The sequence below is a fragment of the Protomyctophum bolini genome, assembly GCF_963924005.1.
Source record: "Protomyctophum bolini genome assembly, chromosome: 15".
Classification (NCBI taxonomy): Eukaryota; Metazoa; Chordata; class Actinopteri; order Myctophiformes; family Myctophidae; genus Protomyctophum; species Protomyctophum bolini.
In genome coordinates this window covers 14,438,052-14,455,933 of record NC_137876.1, presented here as the reverse complement: position 1 = coordinate 14,455,933, position 17,882 = coordinate 14,438,052, and the positions used below count along the sequence as shown (strand labels likewise).

Below are 17,882 nucleotides of genomic sequence, written 5' to 3'. Positions count from 1 at the left end.
GGATGGTTTACCAGGCTGCATTCCAAATCTGTCGGGATCAATCAAAAGCTTGTCTGTCGGAGGTGGGCAAACGTCTTGTATCTCCATATTCTAACCTTTTGTATTTCTTCACAAATTAACGCCCTACTTGATCGTACTACAGCGTCACGCAAAAGTAGCAGTTTGTCTATGTCTGACATGCCCAAAAAGACACCAGGTGGTTTAAGTCTGGAAGTTTTATAAATTCTGAGTTTGTAAATAACTACATTCTTCCAATTGGAACACAAGTTCTATTTTTCCATTCCCTGAAAGTGGACACTGGACATACAAGGTTTTCCGTCCAGTGTTAGATTCCATTAGGAAACAGACTTCCTTCACATGATTCCTTCAATACATGAGATCAATTATACTAAACTACCGTCTGTCTCTCCTATACTGTCCTCCTCTCAGCTGTCCTACTGCCTGTCTCTCCTTCACATCTGCCTGTCAGCAGACTCAGCACTGAAATGATCAATGATTCAGACATTGTTTCAGTATTCGGGACCAGAAAGATTCAATGGAATTTATAGAGCCAACATGCCATGCCAATGCTCCACCAAGAGCATAGTTTCTCAACCCGAGGTTTCTGACCAAAAAGTGAGTCTTGAAATGTTGACATGGTCAAAGATACATTACAGCTTTACTAGTGTTTATTTTTGTATTATTATTACTTAACCAGCTTGACCAGCTTGACCAGCTAAAATGGCTTTTCACAACCATATTGTGACATATGGCCTAGTGAAAAAAAAGGAGCCGGATGACTCTTAGCCAATCACAGAGATGAGGTTAAACCAGTTTTACAGGCGCTCGTCATCATATTATTAGTTGAAATTTATTTACTACCTGCCGATGTAATAATGCATTATGTTTGTGTTTGACAGTTAGTAATTAAGATAGGCCTTTTAGGGACTTTTAATATAAAACTACTCAATAAAATAAAATACAAATTTGACATCAATCGTTAACGATGTGTTAAAAACAACGTTCAATTCAGCTGGTCATTAATATACTGTGTCCTTTGAGATCTCAGTGCGAAACCAGTTCACTTATTGTTGCACTGTTCTTGACCATCAGGTAGAATCATTATAAAGACATATTAGGTACAGTCTGTGACTGCCTGCATCTCTCAGCTGTTTGAACACATCAATCTCTCTTTGGCCACATTTGACATTTACACAGAGCCTTTGTCATAAAGATACAATTCACATCAAAGCACATCAATGAGCAGATAAGTTATTAAGTCAAGCATCTGTGGGAATATATTTGATCATCTCAGTGTACCCCTTCCCCGGAGTCCCCACCAACCTTAATACCCACCCACAGTAGTGAGACTGACCAAATGGAGGACAACGGAACATGCTGGCATGTGATAGATCCTCTCTCTTTCTGTTGTTGTGGAAAGCACTTAAGTGATGTTGAAAGAAGATGTTTTATAAATAATAAAATTGAAATGTTTTGAATTAATGCAGTGTGTAGAACCGACAGCCCTGTACTTCTTTCTTCAGCCTGAGCCAGAGCGAACCGTCCTTGGAATGGAAAGTTTGCAGGTTCGATCTCGGGTTTGCGAGGCTTTGATTCATTGGACCCACAACATGGCCCTGTGTTCTCTTAATAAGAGAGTCAGAGTAATGTCCAACTAACAAGTCTGTCGTCTTTTTGTATTGTGGTTATTGTTTGTTATTATAGTGCTGCATGTTGTTAGCTAGCCATCATCGTCGCCTCTCAGGGTTTTCACTTGCAGATCAGCATCCTGCCCCCAGGGGGCAACAATGTAAGTTGTTTTGTTGTGCCGTTTACCTTAGGAAAACTTCTTCTTGTTGGCGGTGAAGCGCTCCATATACTGACAAGAAGAAGAAGAGAAAGAACAAATAGAGACTCTTTCTAGGCCAGTGTCAATGGTCAATGGAATTTTACTATTCATAAGATCTGTAGGTGCCGCACTGGAGTAGCTAAAAAAATGTTTCCATCCGGTGGAATATTATATTTTATGGTCAAAAGGTGTATTTTATATGGAAGGTGGGGGGCTGAGAGTCTTTCAACACCTTAAAACATCTTTGTTTTGATTAGTAGCAAAAGTGCATTCTTTATTTTGACTAAAGTCTAGACTGCGCTACTGGTGGAATAGGGGGGAGAAAAGAGTCGCCTAGTGTTAAGGAGAACTTCTAAATGCTATGGACCAGAGGTAAAGGTTCTGTAACTCTGAGATCATACAAATTAAACGAAATGGACCCATGATTCCTACGACTCAGAGTTATGGGGGTCCTTGAAATTAAAATGTTTTCAGAAACACTGTTCTAGGCTCTGGGAGGCACACTGGTACCAGAGGTTTGGTGTTATGCACTAAAGTCAATGACAACTGGGTGGACAAGCATATAATGATTTAACTGTTGTCGTGCCGAAACCTCTTATCTCCATGTTCTAACTTGCTTTGTAAATTAACGCCACTATTTGATCATACTAGTGCCTGGAAACTGCGGTCCGAACAGACATGTTTTGAGATTGTAAATATGCTACTTAGTTGTAGACAGGTTTTCCACCCAACAGATGATTTAAACAATATTGTTTTCATTATTTTGATTTCTTTCAGAAAAATGGTAGAAAGATATATCACACAATTTTATCGAGGTATCTATCTAATGAGCACAAGGTTTATGACTGACTAGGGCAGTGTCTGGGTGAGGCTGTCATCGAGATACTTAATTATCGACAGCCTGTCAACAGCTAATAAACCTCGCCGTTATGCCTCAGGTTAAGTGCCAGGGACGACAAGACGTCTTATTGCCGTCTTTGTAATGGATGCCAAGGACGTAACGAGGCCAAGGTTGGTTTTTTTTTATCCATATTTTGAAAATTCCTCTAATCTGGTGATGACATGCACATTACATGCATAATAGAATTACAAATTCTTTCTTACTTTATAATGGGCACTCAGAGCCTAAACTGGTGCCCCGCCAGGTGGCGCTTAACCCATTTAGTACATAATACGTCCTGAAACGTCATAAGGATTGGAACCGAGAGGTGCCTTAGACGTCTGTGGACGTCCAAACGACGTCCAAACGACACGGGGCGAGATAAGAATATTCAGAATTATTCCTATTTTTTTTTTTTTGGCATTTCGCTTTTCGCTTGCCGTATGCTAACGCTCTGTGCAACTATTAGCTTGCCATTGACTCCCATGTTAGCGCGGCGGAAAGAATGACTCGTATCTCCTGATCCAGGGCGCTCTCCGTGGTGATGAATGGATCGATATGCTGGCGCTGCATTTCTGCTCCTCATCCGTCTCTCCCGCAAAATATGAACTCTTTTTGGAGCGTATATAAATATATTAAGATGATCGGAGATTGTGAGGTCACTTTGTCAGTCAACTTTTTAAAGAAAGTATTTCCGGTTCATGGCTTTCAAAATAAAAGCGATCACTACTCTGGCGATTACTCTGGCGCAAGCAACGCCTTTATTTTGATGCAGTTCCGGTACTAAATGTGTTTAAAGAGTCGGACTATGGCCTGGACGGTTAGCTCAACCGTCTGGGCACCTAGGCTGCCAAGGGTTCGACTCCCGAGCCCGACGGCCTTTGCCTCGCGTCACCCAACCATCTCTCTCCCCCTTTCCTGTCTGTCTACTGTTCACCATCAATAAAAGGCATAAAAAGCCCCAAAACTACCGGTAATCTAAAAAAAAAACGTGTCGCTCTGTGTCGTGTTTCGAGCTTGTAGATCTGCTGCTTTTGTGTGACGCTGTATTATCAAGTAGTGAGTACGTTAATTTACTTAAAACTAACAGTTAGAATATGGAGATAAGAGGTTTCTGTCCAAACGCTTGTTTTTAATGTGGACAGATCTGGTTGTATTTATTACTGCTCTGTGACACTAGTAGCCACACGGCCAGTTGCACAACATTACCAGCAGCGAAACTATAAAAAGAAAACACCCCTATTATTAGTAGTAGTAGTGTAGTCGATGAGACTTGACAGATTATGACGCTAAAATGGCTTAGTAAACTGTCTGAGCCTCAACTTTCACCAACTGATCCCTCATCCCTCTAAGAAAAGCCTGAACGAGAGAATGGCACAAAATCCCATTATTGCAGAGAGCTTAGCTAACTTGGCTAGCAGTTAGTTCTCCCAGTGTGGCCGGCACACACATACACATCCTTCAATAGAACAACAACCTGATTCATAGGACAATGTTTAATTATTTTGGATTATGCGTGTGTGAGTGTAAACATATTGGTTCTGCACTGTAAAAACTCATGGGCGTGTGCAACTGAATGAAAACATGACAGCTGTTTAGGCAACAGTGGATTCTGTTTGACATTACCGTAACCTGGGAATTCTATGTTACAGTGGTACACAAGCTTTTTCCGGATCAGGGTCCACTTAAGTTGAGACATATCAAAAGCAATCAGGGCCCACCCATGAGACCGGTGGGCTGACTGCATTTTCAGAGCATGCTTATTTTAATGATCACTCAATCGATTCTGTGTTCCAACATGTTTCGACCACAAGAGGTCTTCATCATTTAGCCCCGATGAAGACCGCTTGTGGTCAAAACATGTTGGGTTACTAATCCTGCTCTCTATTGCGTGTGTGTGTGTGTGTGTGCGTGCGCGTGTGCGTGCGTGCGTGCGTAGCAGTGTTCCTGAAAAAGATAATTCGTTCTCAGTGAACCTCCCCTAGGTAAATAAAGGTAAAAAAACATAACACCTGTTTAGGCAACAGTGAATTGGCTCTCTCCCTTCTATTCCCAGCTGTGTGCATATACTGTATAATGTATGCACATAGCACATGGACTGTGTACTTTAGAGTTGGTGTCGGACAGAAACCTCTTATCTCCATATTTTAAGTTTTTTGTGAATTAACACCCTACTTGATCATCCTACAGCGTCACATGAAAAGCATCAAAAGTAGCAGATCCATGGCCTGGGCCGTGGCTCAGCGGTCCAGGCACCGTGGCCGGTAGCCCGAGTCTGGCAGTGTGCCGTGGGTTCAACTCCCGATCCTGACGGCCTTTACTGCATGTCACTCCCCCATCTCTCTCCCCCATTTCCTGCCAGCCTACTGTCTGTCACTCTATAAAAAAAATAGCAGATCCACAAGCTCAAAACGCGGTGCGAACGACCTCAATACAAAACCCCAAAAGTGGTCAAAGTCATCCTTGGCAGTAAATTTGTTAAGTTACGGGGCGGGAAGTGAATGCGATGCGTTGTGAGCTTGTAGATCTTGGGGCGAATGGTCCCCGCTAGAATGGTAGGGTTGTAAGTACCTTGTCGTAACCTTCCAGGTCTCTGATGTTCTTGACCTCAAACAGGTTCCCCTCCACAGACAGCAGCGACACCTGGGACTGGGTCAGGATGGACACAGGGATGGAGGACAGCTCCAGACAGTTCTCCTCCAGGCGGAGAACCTTCAGCCTCGGACACTTGGACACTTCCTCGGACACCACAGAGATCTAGATGATGAGAGGAGAGATCTCTTTAGAACACAGAATAATGTCCCCGTAGATTTATAAACCTGCCCCTCGCGGTTCATATGAATGTTCTGTTTGATGAAGACTGAAATCCAAGCTGTTTAGAACACTGGTTTTCAAAGTGGGGATTTCCCCACAAAATGTTCGCAACACATACCGGTACATTAAATACCATTGACAATGCAGGGAAAATGTACGTCACCTTGTCCCCACACGTCTCATATTTGCCATCGACAATGAAAGGAGAAATTAGGTCAAATGTCTGATCAAATATGACATAAATTTGTGGCAACAGGCATTCTGATTGGCCAGTATGAGATGATTCATGATGATGTACGATGATAAGAGTGCCCCTCACTTTGTGGTGTGATTTTTTGATCACAAATCTTCTCTTCCGAGTGTCCCTGGCATCAAATATTTGATATGGGTCCACGGCTAAATACATGTCATTTTGGGGGTCCTTGACATGAAAAGGTTTGAGAACTAGTCGTTTAGAACAGGCTGATGGATAGGCTGATAGATACCTTTCCTTTATTTTAGAGTCGGACCTCTATATCCGTTTGGCCAATAATATATCGGACAAATTTATTTGACTTTGGTATCAGAAATTGCAGATCTACAACACATTACAATGTGATGCTTTCATTGGACAAAATTACATTATTAATAAATAAAATAAATCACAATCACTGATTGAGGCTCTGTTACCTGGTTCTGGTTCAGGTTGATCTCTATGGTCTGCAGAGTCGACACCTCGGGGGGGACCACCTGGAGGTGGTTCCTGGACAGGTCCAGCATGTCCAGCATCCTGAGGGTGCCCAGCCCAGAAGGGAAGTCTCTGAACTGGTTCCCGGACAGGCAGAAGGTCCTCAGGGCCTTGAGCTGGCCCACGGTGGGGGGCAGCTGCTGCAGCTGGTTCCCGTTGAGGCTTAGGGTCTCCAGTTTCTTCAGCTTGCAGATCTCACTGGGAATGCTGGCTGCGTGCAGGAAAGGAAAGGACATATTGAAACCGCCTATCTCCATATTTGAACTTTTCTGTGTATTTTCTTTAATGAATGCCCTTCTTGATCATACTAAAGACACTAGACAGCATCTCACAAAAGTAGCAGATCCACAAGTGAAGAAACGACATAATGTATGAAGCAACGCGTTTTGTAGATCTGCTACTTTTGCAAATTTTATATTTGAATCCTGAAAAGCAACATGGCTACACACGCACGCACGCACGTACAACCTTACTGAGTTTATTGCAGTTGAGTGTGAGACTCTTCATGTGTGTGAAGTTGCCAATAGCAGGGGGCAGCATCTCTATTTTGTTAGCTGACAGATCCACCGTACGCAGGTTTCCCGTCAGTCTCTGCAGCTCCTCTGGGAACTGGAAGGAAAAACAAAAACACTATTCATCCTTTGACCCTTGACCCCAGGTCAGTAACTATCCACCCACAATTAGGATTGGGATCCAGAACCGGAGGAACCAGATCCAACATTGAGGTCAGAACCGGAATTGGTTCCATCACATTTAGAACCATTTCCGGAACGAGTTTTCATCACTCTGTCAGAGCTGGTACTGTATGTGGACTTCACGTCCACATAGGGGGGAGAGGGGGGCAGTGGTAGGGGAAACACTGTTGACTATTTCTATTAGACTGTTTATTAGGTAACTGAAGACATTTGAGGATGAACACTGTTGGTGATGTTACCTTTACCTTATCAGAACTAGTGGTACTATACTGCATTTATGGCAACTGGCAAGCAACACCGTTGTACTACGGATTATTAGTGAGGCTTAACTGCATCAGGGTACTACTGTGTTTCATACCTCCAGTAGTCCTTTCCCAGCCAACTGGAAAACCCCAGTCTTCTGTGACATCTCCAGGTGGGACTTGAGCTCAAAATTGATTATTTTATTAATTAAAATTGAGCACTAGTGGCTCAGAGGCTCTGCATGACGACCAGAAGCCTAATATTTCCTAGCCTGGCATTAGCCAGACTCATAAAGTGGATTCACTTACTCACACATTCCTCGGGAGGCTAATATCACCCCCCCCAGCCAATGGAGATTCCCATTTTTTTAAATCATTTTTATCCCACGATTTTGTAACCCAATTTTCACCCCTGTGTCAATTATCTAATGTGATCCTGGGCTCTACACACCCTCCGCCAACCTGGGGAGAGCAACGGACTTGAACTCATTGCTCCTTTACACTCATTGCTCCTTTACACCTGACAGGGGAGAGTTTACCTGGTTGGACGTAGCACGTGGAAGGAACACGTTATTCCAACCAGTTCCTTTCCCCTCCATCAGGCGCCCCGGCTAGCCAGGGGGAGGCAGTTTAGACACCAGGATTACTGCATGTTTTTTAGTGAGGGTAGGGTACCTACCCTAGGGGACACGGGGAGAACATGCAAACTCCACACAGAAAGGCCCTTTCGCCAACCCCGCCTCGGGTATGGGCACTGATGACGCGAAGGAGGAAGCACGCCGCCAGCACCCACAGCGTCCCGAGGAGATTCCCTTTACCGAGGGTTCGAATCCAAGGTTTTGTGACTGTCTTACATCATCTCTACATCAAAGCAGCCCTTCCATCCCAGAATGTCTGCTGAGATAATTAGCTAGCTGGTAGTAGTGGTTTGACTGCATTTATGTCACACACCATTGTACTACTCAGTTTAAATGAGGCTTACCGGTAACTGAGTTTTTAGAGATCCGAGAACCGAATCTGATACCATGTTGTCCTTCAAGTTACGGCGTTACCGATTCGGATACCTAAAACGTGTGTATTGGTTGATGGTATACCGAGTACTGATCTGATAACAAACAAAAAAATCTAGGACAGTGGTTCTCAAAGTGGACCATCTGGGTTCCAAATGGACCTTTACAGGTCTGTAACTAAATCCATTTGGTTCCATTTGTACACTCCAGGGATCCTTGAAATTAAAAGTGTTGAGAACCACTGATCTAGGAATAAATACAAATTACATTCACAATTGTTAATGTGCAGCATCAAGTTAGTAAAAATAATAATGTAAATACTAAATACAAATAGTACAGTAAGACTAATACAGTCGTGCAACGTCAACTGGGAAAAAAAAAAAACATGACTACATGAAATCATGTGATAAATGACGTGGTATCGGAATGGCATAGACTGGCATACTTGCCGATACCGATACCAGCATTTTAGGCAGTATTAGGCAGTGAACAACTCTAACAGTTTCATACCTCCATCAGTCCTTTCCCAGTCAGCTGGAAGACCCCAGTCTTCTGCGACGTCTCCAGGTGGGATTTGAGCGCGCTGTTTCCCATTATAGGCTGCTAAGACTATCCTCGATGCACGAGTCCTAACAGACTAAACTAACCCTAGGAACCTTTCAACAGCCTTAACACACACAACTAGTCCCAACTGTAATGCCTGAATAAACGGACCCTAACCCCAGAGGACACTTACTGACAATGATAGGTTACTACACACTAAAAGTATAATATTACAATAAACTAACCTATAACTGTACAATACACTGTGTAAAACTGACCTAGAATCAGTTTATCGCTAGCTGTATTGACAGCCACCCTGCTGCCAACAACAGTTTTGAGTCTCTGAGATCGGATCAATAAAGACCTTGCGATCTCATATAGAGTAATAATCATCAATAATCATCAATCAATAATTATCTCTGTCATTTCCTCTCTGGCCTGGTGGTGATGCTGGGAATCTATAGGAGAGAAGGGGGAGAAATGACCGCTGAATTAGAGAATTAGAAGAGAAGCATTTAGCTGACACCCTTATAGCAACTATTGAGTGCTTCAAAGTGAAAAGGATACCAAGCACACATAAAAGCTATCTGTCTAAGCAACATGCTAAAATAACATTCTGTACATTTTTGGACAAGCAAGCAAACAGGCTGTCGTGTGTTATTTAAATAACAGTATGTGTGAACAAGTGAATAGCATACAGCTGTAATGTATAACAAAAATAAATACAAATTAAACAATATCTGGCAATTAAACAACAACAAGCAGCAGGTAGCCTAAGATTCTGACGTTTGAAAATGTTAGAATCGATTAAACACATCTACGAGTGTCTAAATCTTAGGCTAAGCAGCAGGATGTGTGAGAGGTGGAGCTATAGAGAATATGTTATTTACTTTAAACAGAAACACTAAAGTATTAAACACAGTACATAACATTACACGTAATAGATGACAAGAGCCAAGTAAACAGAAAGCAATCAATTATAATTAATTTCTAAATATTACGTAATAGTTATCAGCTATCTGTGAATAATATAAAAAACTATATTACATACATTTTGGGTGGGATCACTGAGCCATTTAGCTAAACTAAGAAGCATACAAATACTACAATGTAAATAACGACAGTTTTACTTACATTAAAACACTCGTTTGTCCTTTAAAACAGAAAAATTACTATGAAAAAACGTGCGGAGCCGTTAATAGAATGTTTAATAATGTTGTTTACATCATGTTGACAGCTACACACACACACAGCTCTAATCCACCGACTGCTAAAAGCTATTAGCACATTAGCAACTATAGGGCGATGCCTCTGAGCATGCGCCAGGATTGGGTCATAGGGGACTTTCTTTTGCCCTGAATGGATTTGTGTGCAATTGTCTTTAAACAATCTGAATGTGGTGAAGATAGGATGGGAGATGGTACAATGTCTTCAGCATATGAATGTTTTCATTAAGATTAATTCACTCTTTTTTTTAGATAGATTGATTATGATTTTCATTTCCCATGTTTCCAATATTTTATGGAATTTCATATTCATGAATAGGAAGTAAGTGAATATGAAATCTTACATTTGTGTGTCTGTGAATTATGGAGTTACATTTGTTGTTGGGGGTTATACAACACAATTCCCTTTCACAACCCCCCCCCCCCCCCCCCCCAGGAGGGAAAAGGACACCCAAATTGATATACAGTACCTGTATATTTGACCGCACTTTGAGAACAAATTTGATTGAGACTCAATACAAACATATCTTGATATAATGCATCTTTTTTATTAGGCACATAAGAACATAGAAACATTAAATAGAGCACGCATATCCACTAACTAAACTCCAGGTTACTAATAGAAGAAGGAAGATAAGGTCCGGTCCTCACACTGACTGGATTAAGCTCCTAAACTTAAATTTATTAAGGTTCCTTACTTACACCATAGTTGACAAGACATGACGTTTCAAGTTTCATGGCTCTTCATCAGACCTCTGACCTCAGACGTCTGATAAAGAGACTTGAGGCTCAAAACATCATCTCCACAATACTGTAAGGAACCTTAATAAATATTTTAAGCTTTGGAGCTTATTCCAGTGTGCACATAAGAACACTGTATAACAGTACAATGTTTCTTTCATTCTAATAGAGATCCAGTCACAAGTTCCATGCACAGAGAAATAGGCCAATCAGGAGCTGAGAACCTCATCATGTAACACTGGGAGGAGGAGCTTCAGTGCCTCAGAAGAAATGGTTATGTCAAGAGGCTCAGCGGTCTCAAAGTGTAATCACTGGGGGATCCAGGTAAAAAAACATTTTTTGCTCATGTTAAGATTGGTTTGGGGTTGATGCCACTTTAAACAGGATAGCTAGCAGTTATGGGCCTGCCACTCCACCACAGAGGTAAAAGTGAAAACATAATTTTCATTGTGGAGTATAAGCCATTTGATCCGTTGGTCACATTGTGGAGGCGTTGGAGAGACTCAGCATGCTGCTGTGGTGCTCCTTCCACTGCAACACCTGCTTGGATAAACTCTCCACCTCTGACACCTGGTCCAGCATGCTGCTGTGGTGCTCCTTCCACTGCAACACCTGCTTGGATAAACTCTCCACCTCTGACACCTGGTCCAGCAACTGAACCACCGCTGTGTTCTGTAGGATGATGGATGGATGGGCGGACGGACGCACACACAGAGGAGGAGGGTCAGAGATGAAGAGCAACAGAGAGAGAGAGGGAGGGTTAACTTAAGCTTTTAGTTATTTTTCATGTCAAAACATTCAAAACCCTTTTTTTTTGTAGAACATTTGTTTGAAATATTTTCCATCTACCTGTATCTACATTGATTGCACAGAGAAACGCATCTCAAAGTCAGAAACAAGAAACAAATGCAAACAAATCACATTCGGACAATATGTAACATTACAAATCAGTTTTCAAAAGCCAGTCATTGTCTACTACTGTCAGTAGTAGACATGTACAATAACAAACAGTGATTCAATTGCCGGATCTTTTTCCTAAATGCAAATAGTCAAATCAACAAAAAGTGACATCACATTGTGTTTGCGTGTATTATTGTGATTGAACGTAAAAGCCCTATTTTATACAGCAGACAGGTATCTGCTGTATAAATAGCCCTGTTCGTCTACAATGACATGCCCAAAAAAGAGGATGCCATGCCAGGTTCCAAGTGGTTGAACTGGTGTGATGGGTTCAGTATATGTTAGGTGTGAGCTCTCACCAGCTGAATCATGGACTGGTCCACAGTGGTTGAACTGGTGTGATGGGTTCAGTATATGTTAGGTGTGGGCTCTCACCAGCTGAACCATGGACTGGTGTGATGGGTTCAGTATATGTTAGGTGTGGGCTCTCACCAGCTGAACCATGGACTGGTGTGATGGGTTCAGTAAGTATATGTTAAGTGTGAGCTCTCACCAGCTGAACCATGGACTGGTCCACAGTGGGAACAGAGCGAACAATCTCCAGGTTTCTGTCCAGCTTCTCTATGAAGTCCACCACCATGCGGATGAGCTCCACCACATACCTACACAACAACATAACACATTCGCTATTTTTGTATGCCCCCATTGTACCACAAAGTATAAAGGCCTATTCATAGTCTGATTTATCGGTGGTGAGGTGACCACCGTAACTACAAGATGACGTCACGGAGCCGCGGTGAAGAGCAAACCACCGCTCTCCCCAGCCCTTCTCTCTGTTTTTACTCACTCACCACCGGAGCGGTGGTCACCTCACCACCGAAAAATCCAGACTATGAATGAGCCTTAAGACGCTTAATCAGACAAATCGATTTAGTCATTGACAATTAAGAAAATATAAAAACCTGCTTTTTGATTATTCTTATTAACCTGCATGAGCAAGATTAAGTCACTTATTGTTTCTATATTGGATATATTTTCGGGTTGTTTGCTCAGCCCTAAAGCCCAGGCCACACCAATGATTTGCGATAGAACATATTCTTGTTGCAATTTGTGAAAAATCAGAGCAGTCTGAATTGGTTGCAAGTTGTAACACACACACACACACACACACACACACACACACACACACACACACACAGACACACACACACCTGTGCAGGTCGGCCTGTATGGGTAGGTTGGTTTGGTGCATGGGTCTCATCAGTCTCTGTCTGAGGCTGCTCTGCGCCTTCAGAACCACCTGCAGGTGACTGGAGAACCTCTGGACCACCTCCAACCGTTGGCCTGGGATCAGCAGCATCAACACACAATCACAGTCAGCTTCACTGTCACATCACATGTTCACATGCTGTTCAGTTTATTTTCAGCATCGATCAATACATTTGTATTCCAACAGTGCAATTTAGCACAAGAACACCACAATTTGGTGGGAGTGCATTTGGCATAATAATAATAAAGTGTCCAAGATGGCGAAAAAGGGGACAGGGCATAATGCTTATTGAGCCCTAGGCCCCTAGTACCCTGGCTCAGTTTGCATAAATAAATTCAGTCGTCAGTGTTCACAGAACACTTCAAGAATACATGGATTTATATGGTGCTCTGCACACATTCAAACACACACACATGACCCTCGGTCTATCTCTCTTATCTAACTCACACAACTCTGTCTCATGTGAGAGTCAAGATGCCAAAGAGTTATGCGGAACAAGTGTCACTGAGTGTCTGAGTGTCACTGTGGAACTGCAAAACATTCTATTTCCGTGTGCACTCCACCATCGGCTCAAGCATGGGGGGGAAATGTACCATGTATGCTGCCACCTAAATGTGGATTTGGATTTTACCCCAAAACATTTCAGACTTGACTGCTACAGTAAGTATAGGTCTGCTTTGCTATTCACCACAACGATGATTTATCAGTTCCATTTAAAAAGAATGTCCTCCATCACTTCAAATTTCACTTGTTTATCATGATCACCGGTTGAGGCCTCTCTCCTGATTGGATAAAATTGGTATTCCAACCTCAGACCTGAATATATTTATAATATACGGTCTATAGTCTCTGTCGGATAAAAGTACATTCATGAAAATACACAAGTTAGAATATGGAGATAAGAGGTTTCTTCCCGACAACAATAATATATTTTATATGTACTAAACTAAAAAGTTTACTCAGAAACATGAGACTTACTCAGGTAGAACTTGTGAGAAACGTCTGCAGTGTCCTTCTCCAGACGTAACATATCCAACTCCATCTGCAGCTGAGAACAGCAGCAGCAACATGGATGTTATGTGGAGGCTGCATTATTTAGACCACAGACCTCCATGACTCTGAGTGTACAAATGGAACCAAATGCAAAATGCACCATTTGTATATTCTCAGAGTTACAGCCCCATAAGGGTCCAGATTTGGTTCCGTTTGTACACTCTCACTGCCTCACACTCAGTTACTGCCCCTTCCATTTAGTTCCTAGCTATCAAATCATTTAGCTGGGGACCCTCTCAAGGACCCCTGGGGGTACCTAAACCCCACTTAAGCACTGCTGTAGGGCAGTTGAGGCGTCGACAAGCATCTTGCCTGCTTGTAGTGTAGTAGAATCCCCTAACACCCAGCCGCTCCTACTTTTTCTGTGTATGTATTACTGATGAATTGAGTACAGCTGTCCTGCTGCCTGTCTCTCCTACACTGTCTCCCTCTCAGCTGTCTGTCTCTCCTACACTGTCTCCCTCTCAGCTGTCTGTCTCTCCTACACTGTCTCCATCTCAGCTGTCTGTCTCTCCTACCCTGTCTCCCTCTCAGCTGTCTGTCTCTCCTACACTGTCTCCCTCTCAGCTGTCTGTCTCTCCTACACTGTCTCCCTCTCAGCTGTCTGTCTCTCCTACACTGTCTCCCTCTCAGCTGTCTGTCTCTCCTACACTGTCTCCCTCTCAGCTGTCTGTCTCTCCTACAGTCTCCCTCTCAGCTGTCTGTCTCTCCTACACTGTCTCCCTCTCAGCTGTCTGTCTCTCCTACACTGTCTCCCTCTCAGCTGTCTGTCTCTCCTACACTGTCTCCCTCTCAGCTGTCTGTCTCTCCTACACTGTCTCCCTCTCAGCTGTCTGTCTCTCCTACACTGTCTCCCTCTCAGCTGTCTGTCTCTCCTACACTGTCTCCATCTCAGCTGTCTGTCTCTCCTACCCTGTCTCCCTCTCAGCTGTCTGTCTCTCCTACACTGTCTCCCTCTCAGCTGTCTGTCTCTCCTACACTGTCTCCCTCTCAGCTGTCTGTCTCTCCTACACTGTCTCCCTCTCAGCTGTCTGTCTCTCCTACACTGTCTCCCTCTCAGCTGTCTGTCTCTCCTACAGTCTCCCTCTCAGCTGTCTGTCTCTCCTACACTGTCTCCCTCTCAGCTGTCTGTCTCTCCTACACTGTCTCCCTCTCAGCTGTCTGTCTCTCCTACACTGTCTCCCTCTCAGCTGTCTCTCTCTCCTACACTGTCTCCCTCTCAGCTGTCTCTCTCTCCTACACTGTCTCCCTCTCAGCTGTCTGTCTCTCCTACACAGTCTCCCTCTCAGCTGCCTGTCTCCCTCTCAGCTGTCTGTCTCTCCTACACTGTCTCCCTCTCAGCTGCCTGTCTCCCTCTCAGTTGTCTGTCTCTCCTACACTGTCTCCCTCTCAGCTGCCTGTCTCCCTCTCAGCTGTCTGTCTCTCCTACACCGTCTCCCTCTCAGCTGTCCTGAACCATTATCCCGGTACCTCATCACGTCTTCTCTTCATTTTGAAGTGTTGTTCAGTTTCCTGGAGGGAATCAGAGACACTGCTGTCTCTGGAGACAGCAGTGACAGCAGTGACCAACTCCTCCTGAGGACGGACAGACAGACAGACAGAATAGAACCAATAAGAACAGGGTTGAAACCATTTGTGTTGTTAATGTGTTGTACAAGTTGTAGTTTATTTTTGGTCCCAGAATAGGGGCGCTAGGAGTCATGCAGTTAACATAATGTTGGCTGTAGTATGTTCTAGGGCTGCAAATATTGATTATCTTCTTATCGATTATTTTATCAATTACTTTTTTATTTTGATTGATCAAATAATTCAGATGCACAAGCTCACAACACGTCAATGTAGATCGAACAGTTTCACTAAATGTTAATGTTTTTTTTTAATAATAAAAAATGCCCAATGAGATTAGACATATGGCACGGACATGGACAGGGCCCCTAGTATTACTATTTTCTCCTCACCTGCGATATGGTTCCTCTGGCAACACATCTAGCCAGCAAGGCGGCGACTGGTGTCACTGTAAACGGAGATTTCTCCCAATGATTCATGCTGAAACTAAAGAGAGCACTTTGGTCAACAATGGGATTGTATTCATCATTCCACAAAGACTCCAACTCCAAACATTGAGGAACCGGAAACGGTTACATCACATTTGGAACCACTTCCGCAACCATTTTTATTTTATTTTATTGATTTTTTATCACACTGCCAGAGCTGGTATGTGGACCCTCAGGGTTCCTTGAGGGCGTTCCTAATGGACAATTACAGGTATGCAACTCTAGTTATGAGGGTCATTGAAATGTAAACGTTTGATCTAGGAATAAATACAAATAAAAAAAACATGACTGTCATGTGATAAAGTGTGTGGTATTGAAATTGCAGACTGGCAGACTCGCTGATACCAGCATTTTAGCCAGCTTTTATCAGCAGCTTTTCTGATACTGAGTAGTGGTTCCATGGACCCAGGGGGTGTGTCTAGACGTCATGACCACGTGGTTGGTGTTGATCAAATGAAAACGTCGGCGCGGAAATTTTTGAAAACAATAAACTGTAAATTACATGAAAAACAAACGTATTTAGGCCTATATCAATTCTTAAAAGTTAATAACATAAAAGATTAAAGAGAGACCTGAATGTACGTAACAAACATGTTGATATGTAATATATTTGTAAGATAAGATAGTCTCATGTTGTTTAGTTATGTCATGTCGTGGTTGATGATGTTAAAACATTTATAAGCATTACAATAGCAGATCACAATTAATTTACGTGAGCTTGTAGATCGGCTATTTGGGGAGGAGAATGAACAAAGTGCAGTTCTATCATGTGTTGATCATGTTTATTAATAATATATCACTCACCGTTCAGATTGTTGTTGCTATGCTGCTGCTGTTCCTCTCCGTCTTCCTCTGTGTCTGTCTGTGTGCCGTTTGTTTGACGGAGACACTTTATACACTTCCGCTCTATTGCTCTCTGCTGCCACCTCCTGGACGCACTGGATAACTATTTTTTTGACTGCTCAGTGCTAGGCATACTTTACAACATGCTGCTAATTCTACAAAACATATTTTCGTTAGTTTTTATAACTATATATTGATGTATTGAATAATTACCAGATTTTTCCATGTCTTTACTTTCAGCCTATTATTTAATTTGATTTCAAATTTGCAATGCAGAGCATTATTGGCATGAGAGAACATACATTGCCAAATTGCCAATGCAGGTGTCAAAAACATAATAAAACAATTTAAGTCACATTGCAACTTGGAATGACTGGTTGTTAGCAGTGGTGTAAAGTACATAAGCACATGTAGCCTACTCAAGTATTGTAATTTTATGTACAAATGTGAGGTATCTTTAGCCTACTTTACCAGAGTATTTCCAACTCCACCACATCTCAGAGGCAATTATTGTACTTTACTCCTTTGCAATTATATGAAAACTTTAGTTAGTAGTTAATTGTCTTCGTACCCTAGGTATATACATTGGCTATTTGAAAATAGAACATCTACAAGCAATATACTGTATATCTGCATAATTACACATGACATATCCATCTGTGTAGTATGTGGTATGTACAGTACATTTACGGTGCATGAGCATAGCAGCTGGTGTATACTGCTCATAGACATTAAGGTGGAACGTCCTTGACCTGACAGGGTGTGCAAAGACATATGCAGCTGAACGGTCTATAACAGTATGCAGATTACAGACATGGACAGACAGACAGACGGACGGACGGACGACTGATCGTAAAAGCACCAGAAGGACCTGTAAGTTCTGGCATTTCTTTGCTTTGTACATTGAGTGGTCCTCACATTTTGTTGAGCAGAAAGACCACTTTTGAAGTTGTGCTCGTTCCGTTACTTTCAACTTTGAGTTTTAATCTCTGCCATGTTAACCATGACAACATCAAAATACTCTGTCCAATCAGCAGGGAAGCTGCAACACCGAAA

The 17,882-nt window shown here is 42.6% G+C and overlaps 2 protein-coding genes across 2 annotated transcripts; both read right to left on the bottom strand.

Moving 5' to 3' along the window:
• Window positions 1-914: 914 nt before the first annotated feature.
• On the bottom strand, window positions 915-10,015 carry lrrc57 (leucine rich repeat containing 57). The gene is made up of 6 exons (XM_080783209.1): window positions 9,874-10,015; window positions 8,707-9,197; window positions 6,723-6,858; window positions 6,192-6,460; window positions 5,280-5,465; window positions 915-1,858 (listed from the first exon to the last, which is right to left on the bottom strand). Exons 2-6 carry the CDS (start codon window positions 8,788-8,790, stop codon window positions 1,817-1,819), a joined length of 717 nt encoding a protein of 238 aa, XP_080639335.1. The 5' UTR covers window positions 8,791-9,197; window positions 9,874-10,015; the 3' UTR covers window positions 915-1,816.
• Window positions 10,016-10,491: 476 nt separating this feature from the next.
• On the bottom strand, window positions 10,492-16,850 carry haus2 (HAUS augmin like complex subunit 2). The gene is made up of 7 exons (XM_080783329.1): window positions 16,788-16,850; window positions 15,888-15,981; window positions 15,400-15,504; window positions 13,855-13,924; window positions 12,818-12,950; window positions 12,160-12,268; window positions 10,492-11,378 (listed from the first exon to the last, which is right to left on the bottom strand). Exons 2-7 carry the CDS (start codon window positions 15,972-15,974, stop codon window positions 11,184-11,186), a joined length of 699 nt encoding a protein of 232 aa, XP_080639455.1. The 5' UTR covers window positions 15,975-15,981; window positions 16,788-16,850; the 3' UTR covers window positions 10,492-11,183.
• Between the last annotated feature and the right edge of the window lie 1,032 nt (window positions 16,851-17,882).

Coding starts and splice junctions, on each gene's coding strand:
- lrrc57 (XM_080783209.1), bottom strand. CDS start 8,790: ATGGGAAACAGCGCGCTCAAATCCCACCTGGAGACGTCGCAGAAGACT. Junction 6,859..8,706: donor CTGGGAAAGGACTGATGGAG/GTATGAAACTGT, acceptor TTTTCCTTCCAG/TTCCCAGAGGAGCTGCAGAG. Junction 6,461..6,722: donor ACTCAACTGCAATAAACTCA/GTAAGGTTGTAC, acceptor TCCTGCACGCAG/CCAGCATTCCCAGTGAGATC.
- haus2 (XM_080783329.1), bottom strand. CDS start 15,974: ATGAATCATTGGGAGAAATCTCCGTTTACAGTGACACCAGTCGCCGCC. Junction 12,951..13,854: donor TTCTCACAAGTTCTACCTGA/GTAAGTCTCATG, acceptor TGCTGATCCCAG/GCCAACGGTTGGAGGTGGTC. Junction 12,269..12,817: donor ATACAGGCCGACCTGCACAG/GTGTGTGTGTGT, acceptor GTTGTTGTGTAG/GTATGTGGTGGAGCTCATCC.